Source organism: Asparagus officinalis, chromosome 5 (genome assembly GCF_001876935.1).
Source record: "Asparagus officinalis chromosome 5, Aspof.V1, whole genome shotgun sequence".
NCBI lineage: Eukaryota > Viridiplantae > Streptophyta > Magnoliopsida > Asparagales > Asparagaceae > Asparagus > Asparagus officinalis.
The window spans coordinates 114,490,474-114,509,522 of NC_033798.1; the positions used below are offsets into that span (position 1 = coordinate 114,490,474).

Sequence of the window (19,049 nt, forward strand, 5' to 3'; positions counted from 1 at the left end):
CTATCCCTAGGGGGTGTTAGTCAATTGGGATATTTTCATGCAAAATGGGATAATTAATTGTTAAAGTGGAATATTTCACTAGTGGGATATTTTAGTGGGATAAACACGAACAATTTTGTGAAGCGGGATATTTTGATAAAATAACGTGGGATAAATTTTTATAATCATGAAATATATATTTATGCGTTTTGAAGATATAAATACTATTTATGTATTTTAAACTTACTATTATTGATTGATAATTACTTACAAGAATGTTCTTTACTATTAAATAATTTTTGGTTAGACTATAAGATATTGACAATTTTATTATTATAATGATGGTCTAATGATGATGATAATCATAATAGGAAAGAAGTAAAGAAAGAAAAAGAAATATAAAAAATAAAAAATAACAAAATAAATATGAGTTCTAGTTTTTTATCACCTAGCTCCAAGCTACAACTTAGAATAATTTGAGAGACTAGAACTCTTATTTTTGTATAGAAAAATAAAAATTATGAGATAATTTTGTACCATTATCCCAATTATAGTTTTGTTAGAGTTCTACTTGACTAACACTGTAAAATTTTGTTCTAGTTTTAGTTTTATGTCACTAACACCTTAAAAATTTATCCCACGGATTATCTCAGTTTTAATTTTAAGTTTTAGGTGTCTAACACCCCCCTAGTACGGAATATGGATCCTAGAAATATACTAAACAAACGGTTTTCATCTAATTTAACATAAAAAAAAATTGAAATATTAACATGAAATTTCTATTTTATAGAGTGCAACACAGTTACGCCAGAAACTAATATATATGACAAAAGTCTTACCACGTAAGTAACCTGCTGCGAGCATATGTACTGATAGTTATATAATAATGAGCTAATTGCGATTAGATAATTAGCAGTTTTCTTGAGTCTACTACATAGCATCATGGGTGACGACAACATTATTATGCGGCTCTTCTAGAAAACCATTATTGCGTGGGAGAAGCGTTTTCTGTAGTAATAATATTTTGGGAAAATTGGTTCTACTCCCCAATTTCCTTACAAGTATTTTGCCCCTCCTCCCGCCTCCGCAAGACTTTTTCAACGCTCCCTCCCAAAACTCCCAAAAGCAAAGTCATAATTCCCTAAGCCTCCAAAACACAAAAACCTAAGAATTTAAAATATGAAAAAATCATAATACCATTTCTCTCTCTCTCTCTCTCTCATGATGTTACTGTAATGATTTGAAATGAGTTTTGGGGGGAAAATTTTTGTTCCCTCCAAAATTTTCCAGACATCATGCTTTTGTTCATGAGGCGAAGAAAAGACGGGAACTCTGGTAACTGCCGGCGTAATTTTTTTTCCTTTTTTAACTTGTACTTGACTCTGAGTGCTATATTTTTTTTTGTTATTTTACATATTGTTATACTTTTTTTTTAAAATCGATGACTTGAGAATAAAGTAGAGTATGTAAATTTATATATTGTTGTTATTTCACCATAATGAGTTTGTTGTTAAGCTTATGAGTTGGTGATGAAGGAAGGTTACATGTTAGTTTTGAAGGTTACAAGTTGGTTGTAAAGTTTACGAGTTGATTGCTAAGGGTACGAGTTGGTTGTGAATATTACGAGTTGGTTGTGAAGTTTAGGAGTTGGTGTGCAGTTTGTTACGTGTTAGTTTTGAAGGTTACAAGTTGGTTGTAAAGTTTACGAGTTGATTGCTAAGGGTACGAGTTGGTTGTGAAGGTTAGGAGTTGGTGTGAAGTTTACGAATTGTTTGTGAATATTACACTTTGGTTGTGAAGGTTACACATTGGTTGTCAAGGTTACTAGTTGATTGTGAAGGATACGAATTGATTATGAAGATTACAAGTTGGTTGTGAAGGTTATGTATTGGTTGTAAATGTTAAGGATTTGTTGTGAAGGTTACGAGTTGTTTGTGAAGGTTACGAGTTGTTTGTGAACCTCGACAATGAGTTGATTATGATTGTTGTTAACTAACCTTCACAGCAAACTCGTATCCGTCACAACCAACTCATTACCGAGGTTCACAATCAATTCATAACCTTCACAACAAACTCATAACCTTCACAACTAACGCGTGACCTTCACAACAAACTCGTAACCTTCACAACAAACTCATAACATTCACAACCAACTCGTAACCTTCACAACTAACTCGTAATCTTCACAATCAACTCATTATCGAGGTTCACAACCAACTCGTAACCTTCACAAAAAAACTTGTAACCTTTACAACCAATGCATAACATTCACAAACAACTCGTAACATTCACAATCATCTCGTAACCTTTACAACCAACTCGTAATCTTGACAACTAACTCGTAAACTTCACAACCAACTCGTAACCTTCAAAACTAACACGTAACCTCCCTTCATCACTAACTCATAAGCTTAACAATAAACTTATTACAGTGAAATAACAATAATATATAAATTTACATACTTTAATTTAATCTCAAGTCATCGATTTAAAAAAATTACAATAATATGTAAACTTAAAGGGGTTGGCGATGCAACTTGTCATCATCGTCTTCAAGATCGTAGTTTTCTTCGCCTCATGAACGAACGTCGAAAAAATTTCACTGCCGATGTTGTAGGTTGTCTAAAAATTACTGCAGATAGCTTATCCCCATCAAAAACTGATGGTGGAAGTTACAATTCAGAAGACTATAATTTGAAAACTTTCATGTAGATCGATGAAAACTCTAATTCAACAGCCTTCACAATCAATATCGGAAGTTACAAATTAACGACTCTCACATTTTCAAGGAGTCAAGACGAAGGGTACAAGATGATGGTCTTTGCAATGCTCTAGCAAAAGAGACTACAAATTGACGGTCTCTTCAAATCAAAACATAGATATCTCTCAAACCGTAAGGAATTTGGTAAAACGGACAGAAGCAAACCAAACCCACTGGGGTTGGTTTGGTCAGCTCTGTCTCGTCGAGATAGCCAAATTTTATATATAATTTGTCTAATTTTGATTTACGGTTTGAAAGTTATGATATGTTCTTCGCAGCAAGTTATATTCTGAAGTCCGTCTGCAAGACTAGACTTCGCATGGATATTGGACTTAGCCTAAAGCTCACCAAGCCCGCCTGAGGTTCGCTTTTGCATTCCAGAGTCAAAATACAGAGTTCATCTCTACGACAAAACGCAGAGTTCGTAGACTCAAAATGCAGAGTTCATGCAAAACCTAACTCTGCGTCCCAAGTCCAGAACGCAGAGTTCATGCAGAGCCAACTCTACTTCCCAGGTACAAAATGCAGAGTTCATACAGAGTCTAACTCTACGTTCCAGGTCCAGAACGTACAGTTTATTTTTGCGTCTCAGATTCATAACACTGTGTGAACACTGCGTTTTTAGCCTTAAGCACACGTCCCAACTCTGCGTTTCAGAGTTCACAACGCTGTGCGAACACGGCGTTTTCAGCCTTAAACAGGCCCAACTCTGTATTTCAGTTCTAAATCGTTGAGTTCGGGCCCAGAATGCTATTTTTGGTATTTGCCTCGTTCAAATACAAGTTAAACGGTTCAAAAACCATTCTCCCTTGATTTTAGGGGGGATTACACCTCTTAAACCACTTGAACGGTTTTAAAACTATTTTTCATGAAATGGGGTTGGTTACACCCTATTAAGGAGAGATTTTAGGGGCGGTTACACCCCTAAAAAACCCTATAAATGATGAAAAACTCAGCTGAGTTGGGGGATCTTGGATCTGGAATTTGGGAGATCAAAACGACACAAAGGAGAAGTCGGCATTCTTGGACCAAGACATCCTCGGCAATAGAGAGTTCTTGGAGCTTTCATCCTTGGTTTATTAACCAATTTTCAGTTCAAATTAACTCTTTTTCAAGAGTTTAAACTCACTTTGAGTTATTAACTCGTCAAAAGTTTCAAACTTGCCACACAAGTTCTCCTCAATGTCAATCAAGAGGAATCAACCACGTTCCACAAAGCGAGGTGGTCGGATTGTCAACGAGAAGCAAACTCGACGCGAGCATTCGAGGGACGTATCTCATCGCCACCGTGAAGAACCCAGAATTAAACAAAGGAGAGGTTTTATATTGATTTTTTTTCTCTTTTGTAATCGGAAATTCAAATTGTAATTAGTCAGAGATCAAGAGAGTTGTAAACATTCTTTTTCTAATCAGTGAGAGGGAATAAATCAAATTCAATTCTTTTAATTGTCTTATTACAAATCTTCCACCAAACAAATGTCGATGCCATTGAAAATTTTTGTTGAGAATTAGAAATTTTCCCCGCAAAACCCATTTCAAATCATCACAGTAACATCATGAAGAGAGAGAGAGAGAGAGAGAGAGAGAGAGAGAGAGAGAGAGAGAGAGAAAGTGTATTATGGTCTTCACATGTTTTTAAACTCTTGAGTTTTGTGTTTTGGGGACTCAGAGAATTATGGCTTTGCTTTCGGGGGTTTTGGGAGCGTTGAAAAAATCTTAGAGGGGGAGGGGGGAGCGGAATATTTGTAAGGAAATTGGGGGCTAGAAGCAATTTCCCCTAATATTTTATACATGGGAACATCAAATAATGATTGTAATTTCTTTTTAGTCTTATCGGAGATAGTGGCGACACATGCAAACTTGATCACATGTGTTGATATCTGCATACTTGAATAATATGAATATTATTAAAAGAAGAATATAATTAGTCACACTTTATTTCATTAGGAATCTCCTTTATATAGGGTGTCAAATATAGGGTCTCATAAATACATAAAGAACTAAATTACCCTTCATCAATTACTTTGATGAAGGCACACTAATTGTGGTTTCCCCTTAACACTCCCCCTTGTGCCATGTCAAAGAGTAAAATGGTGCATGAGTTGTTGCCTCGTTAGAAACCTTGTCAAGTAACAAAATCCAATGGGAAAAATAAAACTTGATCGAAGGGAAAAAGAGCACAATGCACCTAATACAATGGATGATAATATGTGTGTGTTGAGACTCCCCCTAAAGTCTACACCTCTCCCCTAATTCGTAAAATCAAGGTAGTTCAGAAAATCTCTGCATCCTTATGTTTCTCACATGTTTCTCAAAGATGGCCTTAGGTAATGACTTGGTAAACAAATTTGCCGCATTTTCTTCAGAGCTTACTTGATTCACTTGAATCTTGAGGAAAGCCTGTTGTTGCTGGTTGTAGAAAAACTTTGGTGATATATACTTTGTATTATCACCTTTGATGTAACCTAGTTTCATCTGTTCAATGCAAGCAGCATTGTCTTCATAAATACAAGTGGGCTCTTCAGTGGTAGAACTCAAACCACTACTCCCTCGAATATGTGTGATGATAGACCTTAACCATATACACTCGCGAGCTGCTTCATGTAGGGCAATGATCTCTAAATGGTTCGATGAGGTAGCTATAAGAGTTTGCTTGGTAGATCTCCAAGATATTGATGTGTTCCCTATGGTAAATACATAACTAGTTTGGGAGCATCCTTTATGTGGGTCAGATAGATACCCAGCATCTACAAAACCAACCAAAACCTTTTTTGGTGTTTTGGTGTAGGGGGTGGTGCTCTTGCCCTTAACATTTCTGTTAGGGGTTGTCGTATCATCTGTGATCCCTCTTTTCTCTCTATAGGGGAAGAACAGACCCATGTCAATGGTTCCTTTTAGGTATCAAAATATTTTCTTGATGCCATTTCAGTGGCGCTACGTTGGTCCTGAGCTAAATCTAGCTAACAAGTTCACTGAGAAAGCAATATTTGGTCGAGTGCATTGAGCTAAGTACAATAATGCACCTATTGCACTCAGGTAGGGAATTTCAGCTCACAACAGCTCTCATCATCTTCCCTTGGACGAAATGGATCTTTCTTTATATCCAAACTTTGACCGATCATGGGAGTGCTAACATGGTGCACTTTATCCATGTTAAATCACTGGAGCATCTTTTGGACGTATGAAGACTGGTGAATTAGTATTCCACAAGCTTGGTGTTCTAGTTCAAGGCCTAGACAGAACCGAGTTTTCCTAAGATACTTCATCTCAAATTCAAATGTCAAATAGCTCGCGATTTCTCTTATTTCATTAAGAGTACCTATTATGTTGATATCATCAACATATACATACAATTGCAAATCAGGAACTTGTTTTCTTTATAAATACACAGGGGTATAGTTCATTATTTTTATATCCCTTCCCAATCAAGTAGTCACTCAAACGGGTATATCACATCCATCCAGATTATTTCAATCCGTAAAGTGAGCATTTCAATCTAATTGCAAACGCACTCCGTGGTTTAGAGTCACTTGACTTGGGCAATGGAAGGCCATCAGGCACTCGCACTCCGTGGTTTAGAGTCACTTGACTTGGGCAATGGAAGGCCATCAGGCACTTTCATATATATCTCTGAATCAAGATCCCCATAGAGATATGGACTTGGGCAATGGAAGGCCATCAGGCACTTTCATATATATCTCTGAATCAAGATCCCCATAGAGATATGCTATAACCACATCCATAAGCTGCATTTCCAATCCTTCAAATGCTACTAAGCTCACTAAGTAGCGGAACGTTATCACGTCCATTACTGGAGAGTATGTCTCCATGTAATCAATTCCAGAGCGTTGTGAGAAACCTTGCACTACAAGGCGAGATTTGTATCTCAGAACTTCATTTTTCTCATTATGCTTTCTGACGAAAACCTATTTATGTCCTACAGGCTTTACATTTTGTGGGGCTAGTACTACCGGACCAAATACATGTCTTTTTGCCAGAGAATCAAGTTTTGTCTAGATTCCTTCTTTCCATTTAGGCCAATCTGCTCTTTGTTGACATTCTACAATAGAGTGTGGTTCGATATCATCGTGCTCTATGATATCTTAAGCAACAACATATGCAAATATATCATCAATGTGTGTGGAAGATCTTTCCATCAACTCATATGCACTCTCATAACTCATTGAGATTTCTTTGTTCTTTGTGATCATATCAAACATCGGAGCATCCTCCAGTAATGATTCATGTACATAACTATAATCAGAGATAATCTCATGAGAGGGATTCTTTTCATTGATGATTAATGGATCAGGTTGTGCCGCATCCGCCCTCTTTTTTCCTTGGTCGGGTGTCGATCGAACCAAGTGGCCTCCCCCTCTTCCTTTTGAGAGCCATTGCCTCAACCACACCTCCACCGTGTGTGGTTGCAGTGCCTCTATCTACGGTGTTGTGCCCCTTACTAGGGACTTCTAACCTTACAGACACATTTTGCAGCTGGTATATGTGATCTTGTCACTTTAGCAATATCAGCAAACGCATTAGGCATCGAATCTGCTACGTTTTGAAGATTGATTATGTTAGCCTTCTTGTTTTGATGATTTTTAACAAATAATTTATTTCTAATATTGTTTGTCTAGTGTTTGTGTTTTCGTATTTATTCTAGGCAAACAACATGTTGGAGGATGGATGGAATAGAACCTCAACGATCATATTCAATGGAGGTTGGCGGAATAGTGGAGTGAAGCTTATGCATTCAAGTCAAGATCCAAGTTCAAGCTTCTTCCGTAATATTTACCAAGAAGAGCTTCATTGAAGATCACACAGCTTTGGTAAATTAGTTTAGGTGTTATATTATGTGTGTTCAATACTTCAAGCTCAATTTCATACACACACACATTTATTTTGATTTATCGTTGTTTTGGATTATAGACTTATTAACACGATGATATATATTTTATCAAGTCTATAAACTTATTGGAAAGTATTTTGAAATTTGTTTGGAATGAATTTTTCAAAACCAAGTTTTAACAAGTTTTGTTTGTGCATGTTTAAAGTTCATGTTCGTGCATGTTTTTACAAAACAGATGAGTTTTCATAATTGGGAAATGAGATTTGAAAAATTTCTTTGTTTACATGTTTATCTTCATATATACAAATATTTTCATAAGTTTTACTAATTTTGGAGTTGTTTTGTTATTTTCAATTGAATTTACAAAACCGAGTTTTTAGCAATTTTTTTAGAAACTATTTATCTGTGTTCAAACATTTATTTCTATCAACTGGGAAGTGCTTTTTCCTAAATTCTTTCTCTAACATGTTAATCTATATGTCTAGAACCTTCCCTCAAAATTTCATGATTTTTGGAGTTGATTTAATATTTTTAATTGATTTTATAAAATCAAATACGCAAATTTTCAGAATATGTCAAAACCTGAAATTGTTTGTGCACGTTGCTACAGTACGGTCGGCCGCCACGGTCGACCGTGCTACAGTGTGGTCGACCGTGGCGGTCGATCATACACAGTCCAGAGAGTAGTTTTTGAGTTTTTCTTCTCGCGGTCGACCGTGACGGTCGACCGCCGAAGTTACCGTTGCACAGTAACGGTAACTTGCTGATTTTTATCTTTTAGTGGTTTTTTAGGGTTTTTGGGGTTGTTTTCTTCTACCCTATATATACCCCATTGTATTTATCATTTTATATACAATGAGATAGTTTTAAACAAGTTTAAGAGGGTTTTATAGTTTGTTTTAAGTTTGGGGTTTGTGTTTACAAAGGAGGAAGCTTATGTTGTCAATTGAGGGATTCATCCTCAATCTTCTTCATCCTCTCCTTTGTGTTTATAGAGAAGTTTTCTAAACTCTTATCTAGCTTTACATTTGCTTAGTTATTTGATTATCATTCGTTATTTTATTTTACTCATTGCTTACACACACCCACATGAGCTTATTGTATTTTCATACATAGTATATTTGGGTTGGTAAGAGTTGTAACAATTGAGTGTGAGCTTTTATTGTGTTCTCATCCATATTAGAGAATAAACAATTGCTGTAATTGTGCTTGAGTGTGAGGAGTGAACGTTGATCGGTGAGCGTTGAAAACCGATATTGTGAGTGATTGTGAACGTTGATCGGTGAACGTTGAAAACCGATATTGTGAGGTGTAAACGTTATTCGGGTGAGCGTAGAAAACCCGGTTGTGATAGTGGATTTCTCCCCGGGAGTGGGGAGCGGAGACGTAGGACGGAAGGTCCGAACTTCGTGATCATTTGAGTGTGTTTGAGTTTGTCATTGGCGCATTTGCTTTTGCATTTATCTTATATCGCCAATTGTGCATTGCTCATTTTATTTCATCCACTATCTTGTTTATGTTTATTTCACCCTTGTGTTAGTTTATATATCATTGCATATATTTTTATCATATAGGATATATCTCATTGTTCATATTGTATATTCTTGCTCATAACATATTGTATATCTATCTTGTAAGAATAATTTATTATTAAGTTTTAATTGGCATATAATTGGATTAGATTAGCATAAGACCCTAATCACCTCCCCCTCTAGGGTCTAACAGATTATTCTTTTTTACTTTGCTTTCATATTGTGAAGTGCGACAATCAAAATGAGACAGTGTAGGGACAAACCACGACAATTTCTTTTGTTTTCCTAGAAAATCATTTTTCTTATCCCCTATAACGACGGGAAGACTGTCTCATCAAAGTGACAATCTGCAAATCTAGCGGGAAATAGATCGTTTGTGAAAGGTTCCAAATAGCGGATAATTGTTAGAGTTTCATATCCAACATAAATACCCAATCATCTCTGAGGACCCATTTTGGTGTGCTGTGGGGGCGCAATAGGCACATACACCGCACAACCAAATATGCGTAAGTGTGAAATGTCAGGCTCATATCCAGTTACCAACTGGTACACGAAAAATGGTTGTCCAGCTGTGGGTCTGAAATGAATAAGTAAAGTTGTGTTCAATATGGCATAACCCCATGCAGAGATAGGTATGTTGGTGCGCATAACCAGTGCCCTAGCCACCATCTATGGCCTTTTGATGGTGGCTTATGCGAGACCATTTTGTGTATGCATATGGGGTACATGATGCTCTACATCGATGCCGATAGATATGCAATAATCATCAAATGCTTTTGATGTAAATTCTCCCGCATTATCAAGCCTTATACACTTGATAGGGTGATCAGGGTGGTGAGCCCTTAAACGTATAATCTGTGCTAGAAGTTTTACAAATGTAGCATTTCTTGTGGATAATAATGCAACATATGACCAGCATGTCGAAGCATCTACTAGAACCATAAAATACCTGAATGGTCCGCATTCTGGATGGATAGGTCTATAAATATCCCCTTGTATCCTTTGTAAATGGGATGTTTTGCTTTGTATCTTTAGCATAGGAAGGTCTCGATCCTGTTTTTGCTAAAGAACAGGCTTTGCAAAAGGAGTGATGTGCCTTTGAGATAGTTAATGAGGCAGGGTGGGACGTAGATAATGCATTTGGTGCTTCAGAAGTCACTGGCCATAATGGAGCAGCACTAGGACCGACACTGTGCAGTGTATCAGATTTTTGTCCCATTTTGTGTGTCACTCGAAAGAAAGATGTCCATGTGAGTTTTTTAAAATACGGATCATCATGTCACGACCAGGATGTCCAAGGCGGTCATGCCAAAGCCTGTATGAGTTAGTGTCTCATAGATCATTGTTGGTGACAGCATAGGATTCAAGAATCCGAATTGTAGTGAGGTACAATCCACTAGATTGACTCATTAGTTTTCCTAAAATGTGTTTCCTTCCACATTCATTAGAGGTAATATATATGTATTCAGTCCCATTCTCATAGTGAGTTTCCAAATGATAATTGTTGGCACAAATATCTTTAAAACTTAATAAGGTTCGATTAGCTCTTGGTGCATATAGAGCTTCTGTGACTTTAATCAGTGTGCCATTAGGCATTAAGAATTTGGAGTTCCTCACCCTTTTGTTAATTATGATGATCCAATCATTATAGTCACAGATAAAGAATAATGAATTAGTTCAATGAATAACTGTCTATTCCGTAAAATTGTGTGGGTAGTCCCACTATCAGCTAAGCACTCAATTTCTCCTCGAGACATTCCTACAAGTAATGGGATGGTGTTATTAGATAAGTCAAAAAATATTCCTCATATTCTTTAGAGTGTTTCGATCTAAGTAGAATGACATACTTTTCATTCTAATATTTTTCTTCATGTGCTAGATGTATTGTTGTACATCTTACTAGTGATATTCTTGAACCATGTACATTGATGTATAGTAAATAAACTCAAATACATGCAATGCTTTAGAATAAAATCTGAATTTTATTAATAAGCCAACAATAATCAAATTAAGATCTCATCCGCATAAATCTAATTAAAAAATATTATTCGAAATAAACTTTTAAGGCAAAAAACAATAGTCTAATTGGAATGAGGCATTATGCCCTCACAACTTTCTTGAAAAGTAAAGCAGCAGATCAGTCAAAATCGAAGACATCCATTGACTGAGAAAAGCCCTTGTTGCTATTAAAGTCTGCAATTGTAAGGTTGATATCAGTGTCGTGACCTCCATCTGCCGTATAGTGAGTCTCTTGTTCTTTAGACTTTCTATACCTCTTGTAGTTGGCTGCTACTTTGTTGCTTGCCTGGCAGGTCTGGTACCAATACCTAGTATCTTCACACCTATAGTCGGAGGGTTCTTAGGTGTCTTTTGTGCCTTGGTGTCATAACCACCAGGTCCACCACCACCATCTCTGTACCATACATGGGAAGAGCCTCCATAGCCCCTACCACAGCCTCTCCCACGGCCCCAATGTCCCCTACCTCGTGGTGCATTGTTCCCACGTTGGGAGGGATCAGCACGTCCCATCCCCTTTGCTTTGGGGTTCTTTCCACTATTCATTTTACCATAGTTAGCTTCAGGAATTTTCTTTGTCCTAGCAGGTCTGGTATTGTTGTTCAGAAGAACTTGATCTTGCCTCTCAGCTACTTGCAGCATGTTGATCAACTTATTGAATATCGTAATTCATTTGTTGTCATACTCTAGCATGTACTAGTTTGCTAGTATAAGTGCTGAAGTAGGAAAAGTGGAGAGAGTTTTTTGTATCATATCAGCTTCTGTGATTTCCTTTCCACAGAAGGTGAGACATGCTTTTAAGCGCAACATGTCCTTGTTAAAGTCATTGACCCTTTTGTAGTCAAGCAAGCAGATTTCATTCCACTGGACAGTCAGTTCTGGAAACAAAGTGTCATGAATGTTCCCAAAACGTCCCTTTAGAGCATCCCACAGTTCTTTGGGTGTCTTCAACTGAAGGTACTCCTATCGTAAGCTACGGTCAATATGCCACCGCATAAACATTAGAGCATTTTCTTTGACTTTGTCAGATGGTTCTTCGTCGTTGGGGTCAGCGAATGGTATGATTGTGGAAATGTAGTCCTTTCCCATGAAAGTAGTTTCCACATCATAAATCCAACAGTGGTACTCAAGTCCTTTTGAGTCCAATATTTCAAATTCGGGTCGAGTTGGTTCAGCCATCTGCTATAAATTACAACGCAAAGTTAAACCGATGTTGAGTTAATCTAATACTGTCCCCAAAGTCAACTTTATGTGCTGTAACTTTTATATGTGATGTCGTATACAGAAAATAATATTCATAAACGATCAAAGATTTGTGACTTGCGGGAAACAAATTTACTTTTGAATTGCAGCAACTAATTGTTCACAAATTTCCTTAACCAAATCTAGTAATTTTGTCTTATGCGTGAAGCATTAAATAATAGATAGTGATAGCTAATGCCAATTCACATCATAGAAAACATACATATAGACCCTTTTGTTGTTTTCTGTGATTAAATACCAAACTCCTCAAAATAGATTCCTTTAACAAATTCATATATTCATGAAACCTAATGAAAACCTTACGCAAATTTAAGTGGGTTTGTGGCCATAATATTTACTCCTTGCAAATCAGATCCATCAATCACAATTTCATTCATGAATTTGCACGCAAATATCAAAAAAAAATTGTCCTAATTCTTTCGAATCAAAACTATGATCAAGTATTTGCATGAAAACTCATGAATCTGAAAATCAATTACATAGAATATTATAACCCAAAATAAAAGATATCGAAAGTACCTTGCAGGAAAGACACGATTCTTTCCTAGGGCACTTCTCAAACGCTGCAGATGGTAGATCATGCTAAGAACGTATTAAAAGAAGAATAGAATTAGTCACACTTTATTTCATCATGAATCCCCTTTATATAGGGTGTCAAATATAGGGTTTCATAAATACATGAAGAATTAAATTACTCTTCATCAATTACTTTGATGAAAGCACACTAATTGTGTTTTTCCTTTAACAAATATCAAAATATATAAGATATTCATTAGTTTGTCAAAAAAATAATAAAAAAAGTATGGCAGTAGGTTCGAATCTCGGCTTTGTCACATTTATTGGTTTGCTTGAGGGCTCTATTGATGTAGATAGACTTTGATATTAATTGCTTTTTATGTCATTTGGTAATAATAATCATTACTTATAAAAAATCTATATCTTCTATTAAAATTGTTACCCTTGCACACGCCACTTGGCAATTTTCTATTTTTTTAAAATTTCTCAAAAAAAAAAAAAAGTTTGACCGCTTCCTGCCATATTAAATTTGAAATCTATATTCTATATCTAAAATCTCTTCCTCTTGAAAATGCCACTTGGCAATTTCCTCTTTTTTTTAATCATTTTTAAATAAAAAATAAAAAATATCAATCTATCTATGTCTATTAATAATACTAAATACTAAACTAATAAAACAACAGATCTTTCCCAATAAAAAGACTTACATCCTAGCTTTTTGAATTCCTATTTACATAATAATAAATGGAGCAATAAATGCTTCTAATTCCCTAAGAATTCAGCTGACTCTTGGAATTCCTCTACAAATTCAAATTTTCTCAAATAAAGTGAATAGGAAGAAAATTCTCATAGCATCCTTTTGGACTAGATACCTCTCATCCTCAACCTCTTTCAAATTCCAGACCCCCTCTCAAAACTTGAACGTAACTCTCTCAAATATAACCCAAAATCTCCCAGTCAAGTACAATTGAAACTCTCCCACTATCCGAGCAACACCTTCACAGACTCACAAAGGAAAGTAAGGCAACATCTTAAATACATTTTGCTCTGTTTTGTCTTTGGGAAATCCAATTTGATTTTTTTTGATTGATTTGTTCCGGTCTTTCCATCATAGAAACATTAAGAACTAAGATGTATGTCGTCAGACATAAAACATTGTGCTTGTTGTCTATATTTTTTGAGAAGGTGAAATCTGTGAAGCAATTTGATGGAACTGAAAGGGGATGTCTCAATAACAATCAATTATGGAAATTAAGTTATCCTGAATACTAACCACTAAGGTTCCTGTAACTATTTGTTAATTAGATACTTTACGACCTTTATTATTCTTCTGATTAGTCATTACATAAACTATTCATGTGCGCGTACATATTTATGTTGTTTGATACAAATTAGATAAAGCGGATTCTGTAGAAACTTATTTTATTAAAAAATTGAATATATAAATTTACAGATTTGTTTTACAGATTTGCTATGAGATTTATGTTGTTAATAGTTTTATAGGTTTTAGGTATATGGCAAATTCCTTCGGATACGGTATTTCTATATTTTGCTCTGCTTTCGCATTGTCTTCACATGAGAAAGTTACTTTTGCTTTCAACTGTATTTGACTCTTTATGAGAAAGATTTGCATTTATCAATATTTATTTGTCCTAACTATTTCTTATTATTTGGCTATTTTTCGTAGGCTCGGATTTTTTCTGGAATACCTTGGTTCCCTTCACTTAGATATATTCTTCAAATTTGCTAAATATTCATTATGGAAAAGTAACTTTTGTTTTCAACTATCTCCGACTTTTTAGTAGATTTATTATCTACAAACGGAGTTTGGGACATATTGGGTTAGTTTGTAATCAGTGCAAGAAATTAAAGCTTTGCCAAAAGTAAGTTTCTCCTAGCAATCCATAGCTTATTGTTGATGCAAAATTTTAGTATTTTAAATATTCAATTGCATGGCAACTATAATAAGAGAACTTGCATGTTAGTTTTGTTAGCCCCTAGAGGGAGGGTGATTAGGATCTTATGCTAATCTAATTCGATTTTATGCCAATTAAAACTAATTCAAACTATTCTTCTTGCAAGATAGATATACAATATGTTATAAGCAAGAATAAGCAATATGAGCAAATGAATATATCCTAACAATGAGATATACTATGAAATATATGCAAGGATATATAAACTAACACAAGGGTGAAATAAACAATCTACAAATGTGATAGGACAATTTACGATGGCGACAAGAATGTAATGTAACACAAGGGTGAAATAAACAATCTACAAATGTGATAGGACAATTTACGATGGCGACAAGAATGTAATGTACACTAAGCACAAATAAAACGATAAAGCAAACTCAAACACAAGCAAATGATCACGGAGTTCGGACCTTCCGTCCTACGTCTCCGCTCCCCACTCCCGAGGAAAAATCCACTATCACAACCGGATTTTTTACGCTTACCCGAACAACGTTTACACCTCACACTCGGTTTTCTAGCTAACCGAAAACTTTACAACTACACACTTGTAATTATACTCTACACCCTCTAAGTGTTGGCCTAGTCCGTGTCCTCCTCCTCAAGTGCTCGGATGCGACCTCTCCCTAGGTTCGTCAACCGACGCCACTCCTCTTGGATTCGACCCCGTCTCTCACCAACCACTCCTTTCGGTGTACAAGTGTATTACAAAGTGTATCCTTATAATGAAACTCACAAATACAAATAATTTGTTCTCTATAATAGATGAGAACACAATGTAGACTCAATCTCTAAGTTACACTCCCCACAACCCAAATTATATTATGTATGAAATACAATAAGCTCAATGGTTGTGTATGTGTAAATAATGAGATATAATAAAACAAACTAAACTCAAATAAATCTAGCTTATGGAAATTAGAATCAAAACAATAAATAGCTAGAATGAGTTTAGGAAAACTTCTCTATAGATCAAGAGTGAGAGAGAGATGAGTTGAATGCCCAAACTTCAATTGATGATCTCCTCAAGCTCTTGTGAAATTGTTTTCACAAAATCAAATTCTCAAATACTTAAAAACTTTTTAAATAAAGTTAAACCAACCGTAAAACCTTGTTAATTTTTTTTAAACTTGTTTAAAACACTCTCATGGTTGTTTAAAATAGTTATGACAAAGGGGTATATATAGGCTTGAAGAAAACAACTCAAAAAAACCTTAAAAACCCATTAAAAAACAAAAAAAAATAGATGTTACCATTACTGTGTAACGGTAGACTGCTACAGTAACAGCGGTCGACCATACTGTAGCGCGGTTGACCGCACTGTTCACGGACAGTTTCTGTTTTTACCAAATTCTGGAATTTTATGTATCTAACTTTGTAAAATTAATTAAAAATAGCAAATCAACTCCAAAAATCATGAAATTTTGAGAGAATATTCTAGACATATAGATAAACATGTTAGAGAAAGAATTTCTGAAATATCACTTCCCAGTTGAGAGAAATAAATGTTTAAACACAGATATAGTTTCTGAAAAAACTGCTAAAAACTCGGTTTTGTAAATTCAATTAAAAATAACAAAACAACTCCAACATTAGTAAAACTTGGGGAAATGTTTATATATATGAGTATAAACATGTAAACAAAGAAAATTTTTAAATTTAATTTCCCAATTGTGAAAACGTATTATTTTTGCAAAAACATGCACGAACATGTGCATGAACATGAGCTTATTAAAAACTTGATTTTGTAAATTCAAATAAACATAACAAATTAATTCCAAAATTAATAAAATTTTGAAAAACATTTATAAATATAAAATTAAACATGTTAGAAAAAGAATTTCTCAAATTGAGTTTCCCATTTGTGAAAACTCATGTATTTTGCAAGTGTGTCCAAAACATGAAAATGTGATATACATGAAATTTGATGTTTTGACATAAACAATGTTTTCAAACCCTATGAAATGATTTTATAGACTTAATGAAATATGTATACAATGATTGTTAAGTCCATAACCAAAACTTGTGTATATATATAACTATATATATATAAAAACCAAATATGTGTGTGTATATATGATTGAGCTTAAAGTACTAACACACATAATATAAACCTAAACTAATGTTACCCAAACAATCTTGATCTTCAATAAGATTGACTTGATACACTTACGGATGAAGCTTAAACTTGGATCTTGAACTTGAATTACGTAGGCTTCATACCACAATTCCGTCAACATCCATTGGATATGATCGTGAATGTGCAATTCCATCCAACCTCTAACATATTGTTTGTTTACAATTAATACAAAAACACAAATACTAGACAAATAACATTAGAAGTAAATTGTTTGTAAATCATCATCAAAACAAGAAGGCCAACAAGTTTATGCAAAAATTTAGGTATTTTTTTAATGTTAAGCATATTATTTTCTTTTAATTGGAATTTTAGCTTTTTGTACTACTATGGGTGTTCATTATATTTTTTTGTGTTATTTTGTTTCTTCAAATAGTATGGTGAATACGACATGTTCATGGTGAGCTAAATGTGTTTGTGCAGAAGAAGAGTTGTGTCAATGAAATTGGCTCATTTGTTTTGTGAGAACAAGCAATAATAGGAGTCTAATTATTGACTACGAAATCTCTCTTAGCAAGTTGGATATGAAGATTTTTATTTCCATTTTGAACACGTTAGATAAAATATAGTGCTCAATGTAAATAGAATTTCACATCTGAAGATGTACATGAGAAATATTTTGGTAGAGGGTTATTTTTGCTTTTATCTCTGGGCTTTTTAGAGTTATTTGATAATTGTATTTACAGCTACCTGGTATTACTCATATGAAAATGCTACATGTCATCTCTTCCCCTTGAAAACGCCACATGACAAGCCTCTTTTTCGAAATCTCAATACATGTGCTATATCAAAGCCCTATTGTGCCCCCAATCCCTCAATCTAAGCCTCTTTTTTCCCCTTAATCCTAAATTGTCGCTTCGTCATCTGTGATCATTATTATTCTTGAGAATCCAAGAGTCGCTTCTTGAAACTAAATCTGAAGAAGATGTTTATATATGGTAAGCCTTGAATGCTTCATCTTATTCATCCTCACCTCCACTATCTACAACGAAGATTTTCTCTGAAGGCTGCAGAGGTTTGTGTGCATTACCAGAGATTAAAAGGTATGTTTTTTCCCCAAAAGCTTCATAATATTTCAGCCGGTCATGGATTCTATTAGAAATTTTAACTATTTTATTTTCATTCAATGTTATAGAAGGTTGTCAGAGTCAGTTGTTTAGGTTGAAAGGTATGATTTTACATGTTATACTTTTTCAATTGCAATTGAATTAGATGTATAATTTTATATTTTGATTGTTAGGTTATATGGAAAATTATTTCCAAATTTTCTTTATTTCGAATGTTGGAGATGTCTCAAACTAAGTATGTATTTTTCTTAAATTATATCCTTTATGCTTGAAGAAATTTATTTATGGTTCTGTTTAAGCCTGGGTATTTATGCAAAAGATCAATAATATATGTATTACGTTTTTTTCTATTTTGTGAATGCTACCTAGGTATTTATGCAAAAGATCTTTTTAAGTTTGAAAAAGATTTATTTCTATAAAATTTATACATTCCACTATGTAGAAACTTGGAGCCATTCCTTCGCCATCTAGGGTTCTAACCACAAATACTAACATATATTTTTTTATTTTTTATTGATGGCGATTGTGAAATGAGGTGCAAGAAAAATAACATTAGCATTCTGGGGAAGGAATGGTCATCAAACTAGGCTCGCTATCCCATATCGCAAACCAACAAAGCTAGAGTATATGACACATAAGTTGAAAAGAAATGAGACACTAGATGAACACATTTCAAACATGTGAAATATATTATTTAATATGGAAGTTCAAATGGAGCCTGAATTGAGTGAAAAAGAAAAAATAGATGGAGTGCTCAATTCCTTGCCGGATGATCAAGAGGACAACCTAACAAAGCAAAACTGTCAAATTCTCTTTTGCTGTATATTTCACAATACTTATTTTTCAAATACTCTTTTGATGTTGCTGCTTCTTTCACCTTTATCACTTTGAATTTTGTTTTACTATTGTTCTCTTGCTTCTTCACATTAACAGTGCAAAAATCTTTTCTTTAT

The 19,049-nt window shown here is 34.7% G+C and overlaps 1 protein-coding gene across 1 annotated transcript; it reads right to left on the minus strand.

Annotated features, from left to right (window-relative positions):
- On the minus strand, window positions 11,834-12,316 carry LOC109842424. Its single transcript, XM_020411303.1, has 2 exons — window positions 12,115-12,316; window positions 11,834-12,015 (listed from the first exon to the last, which is right to left on the minus strand). Exons 1-2 carry the CDS (start codon window positions 12,314-12,316, stop codon window positions 11,834-11,836), a joined length of 384 nt encoding a protein of 127 aa, XP_020266892.1.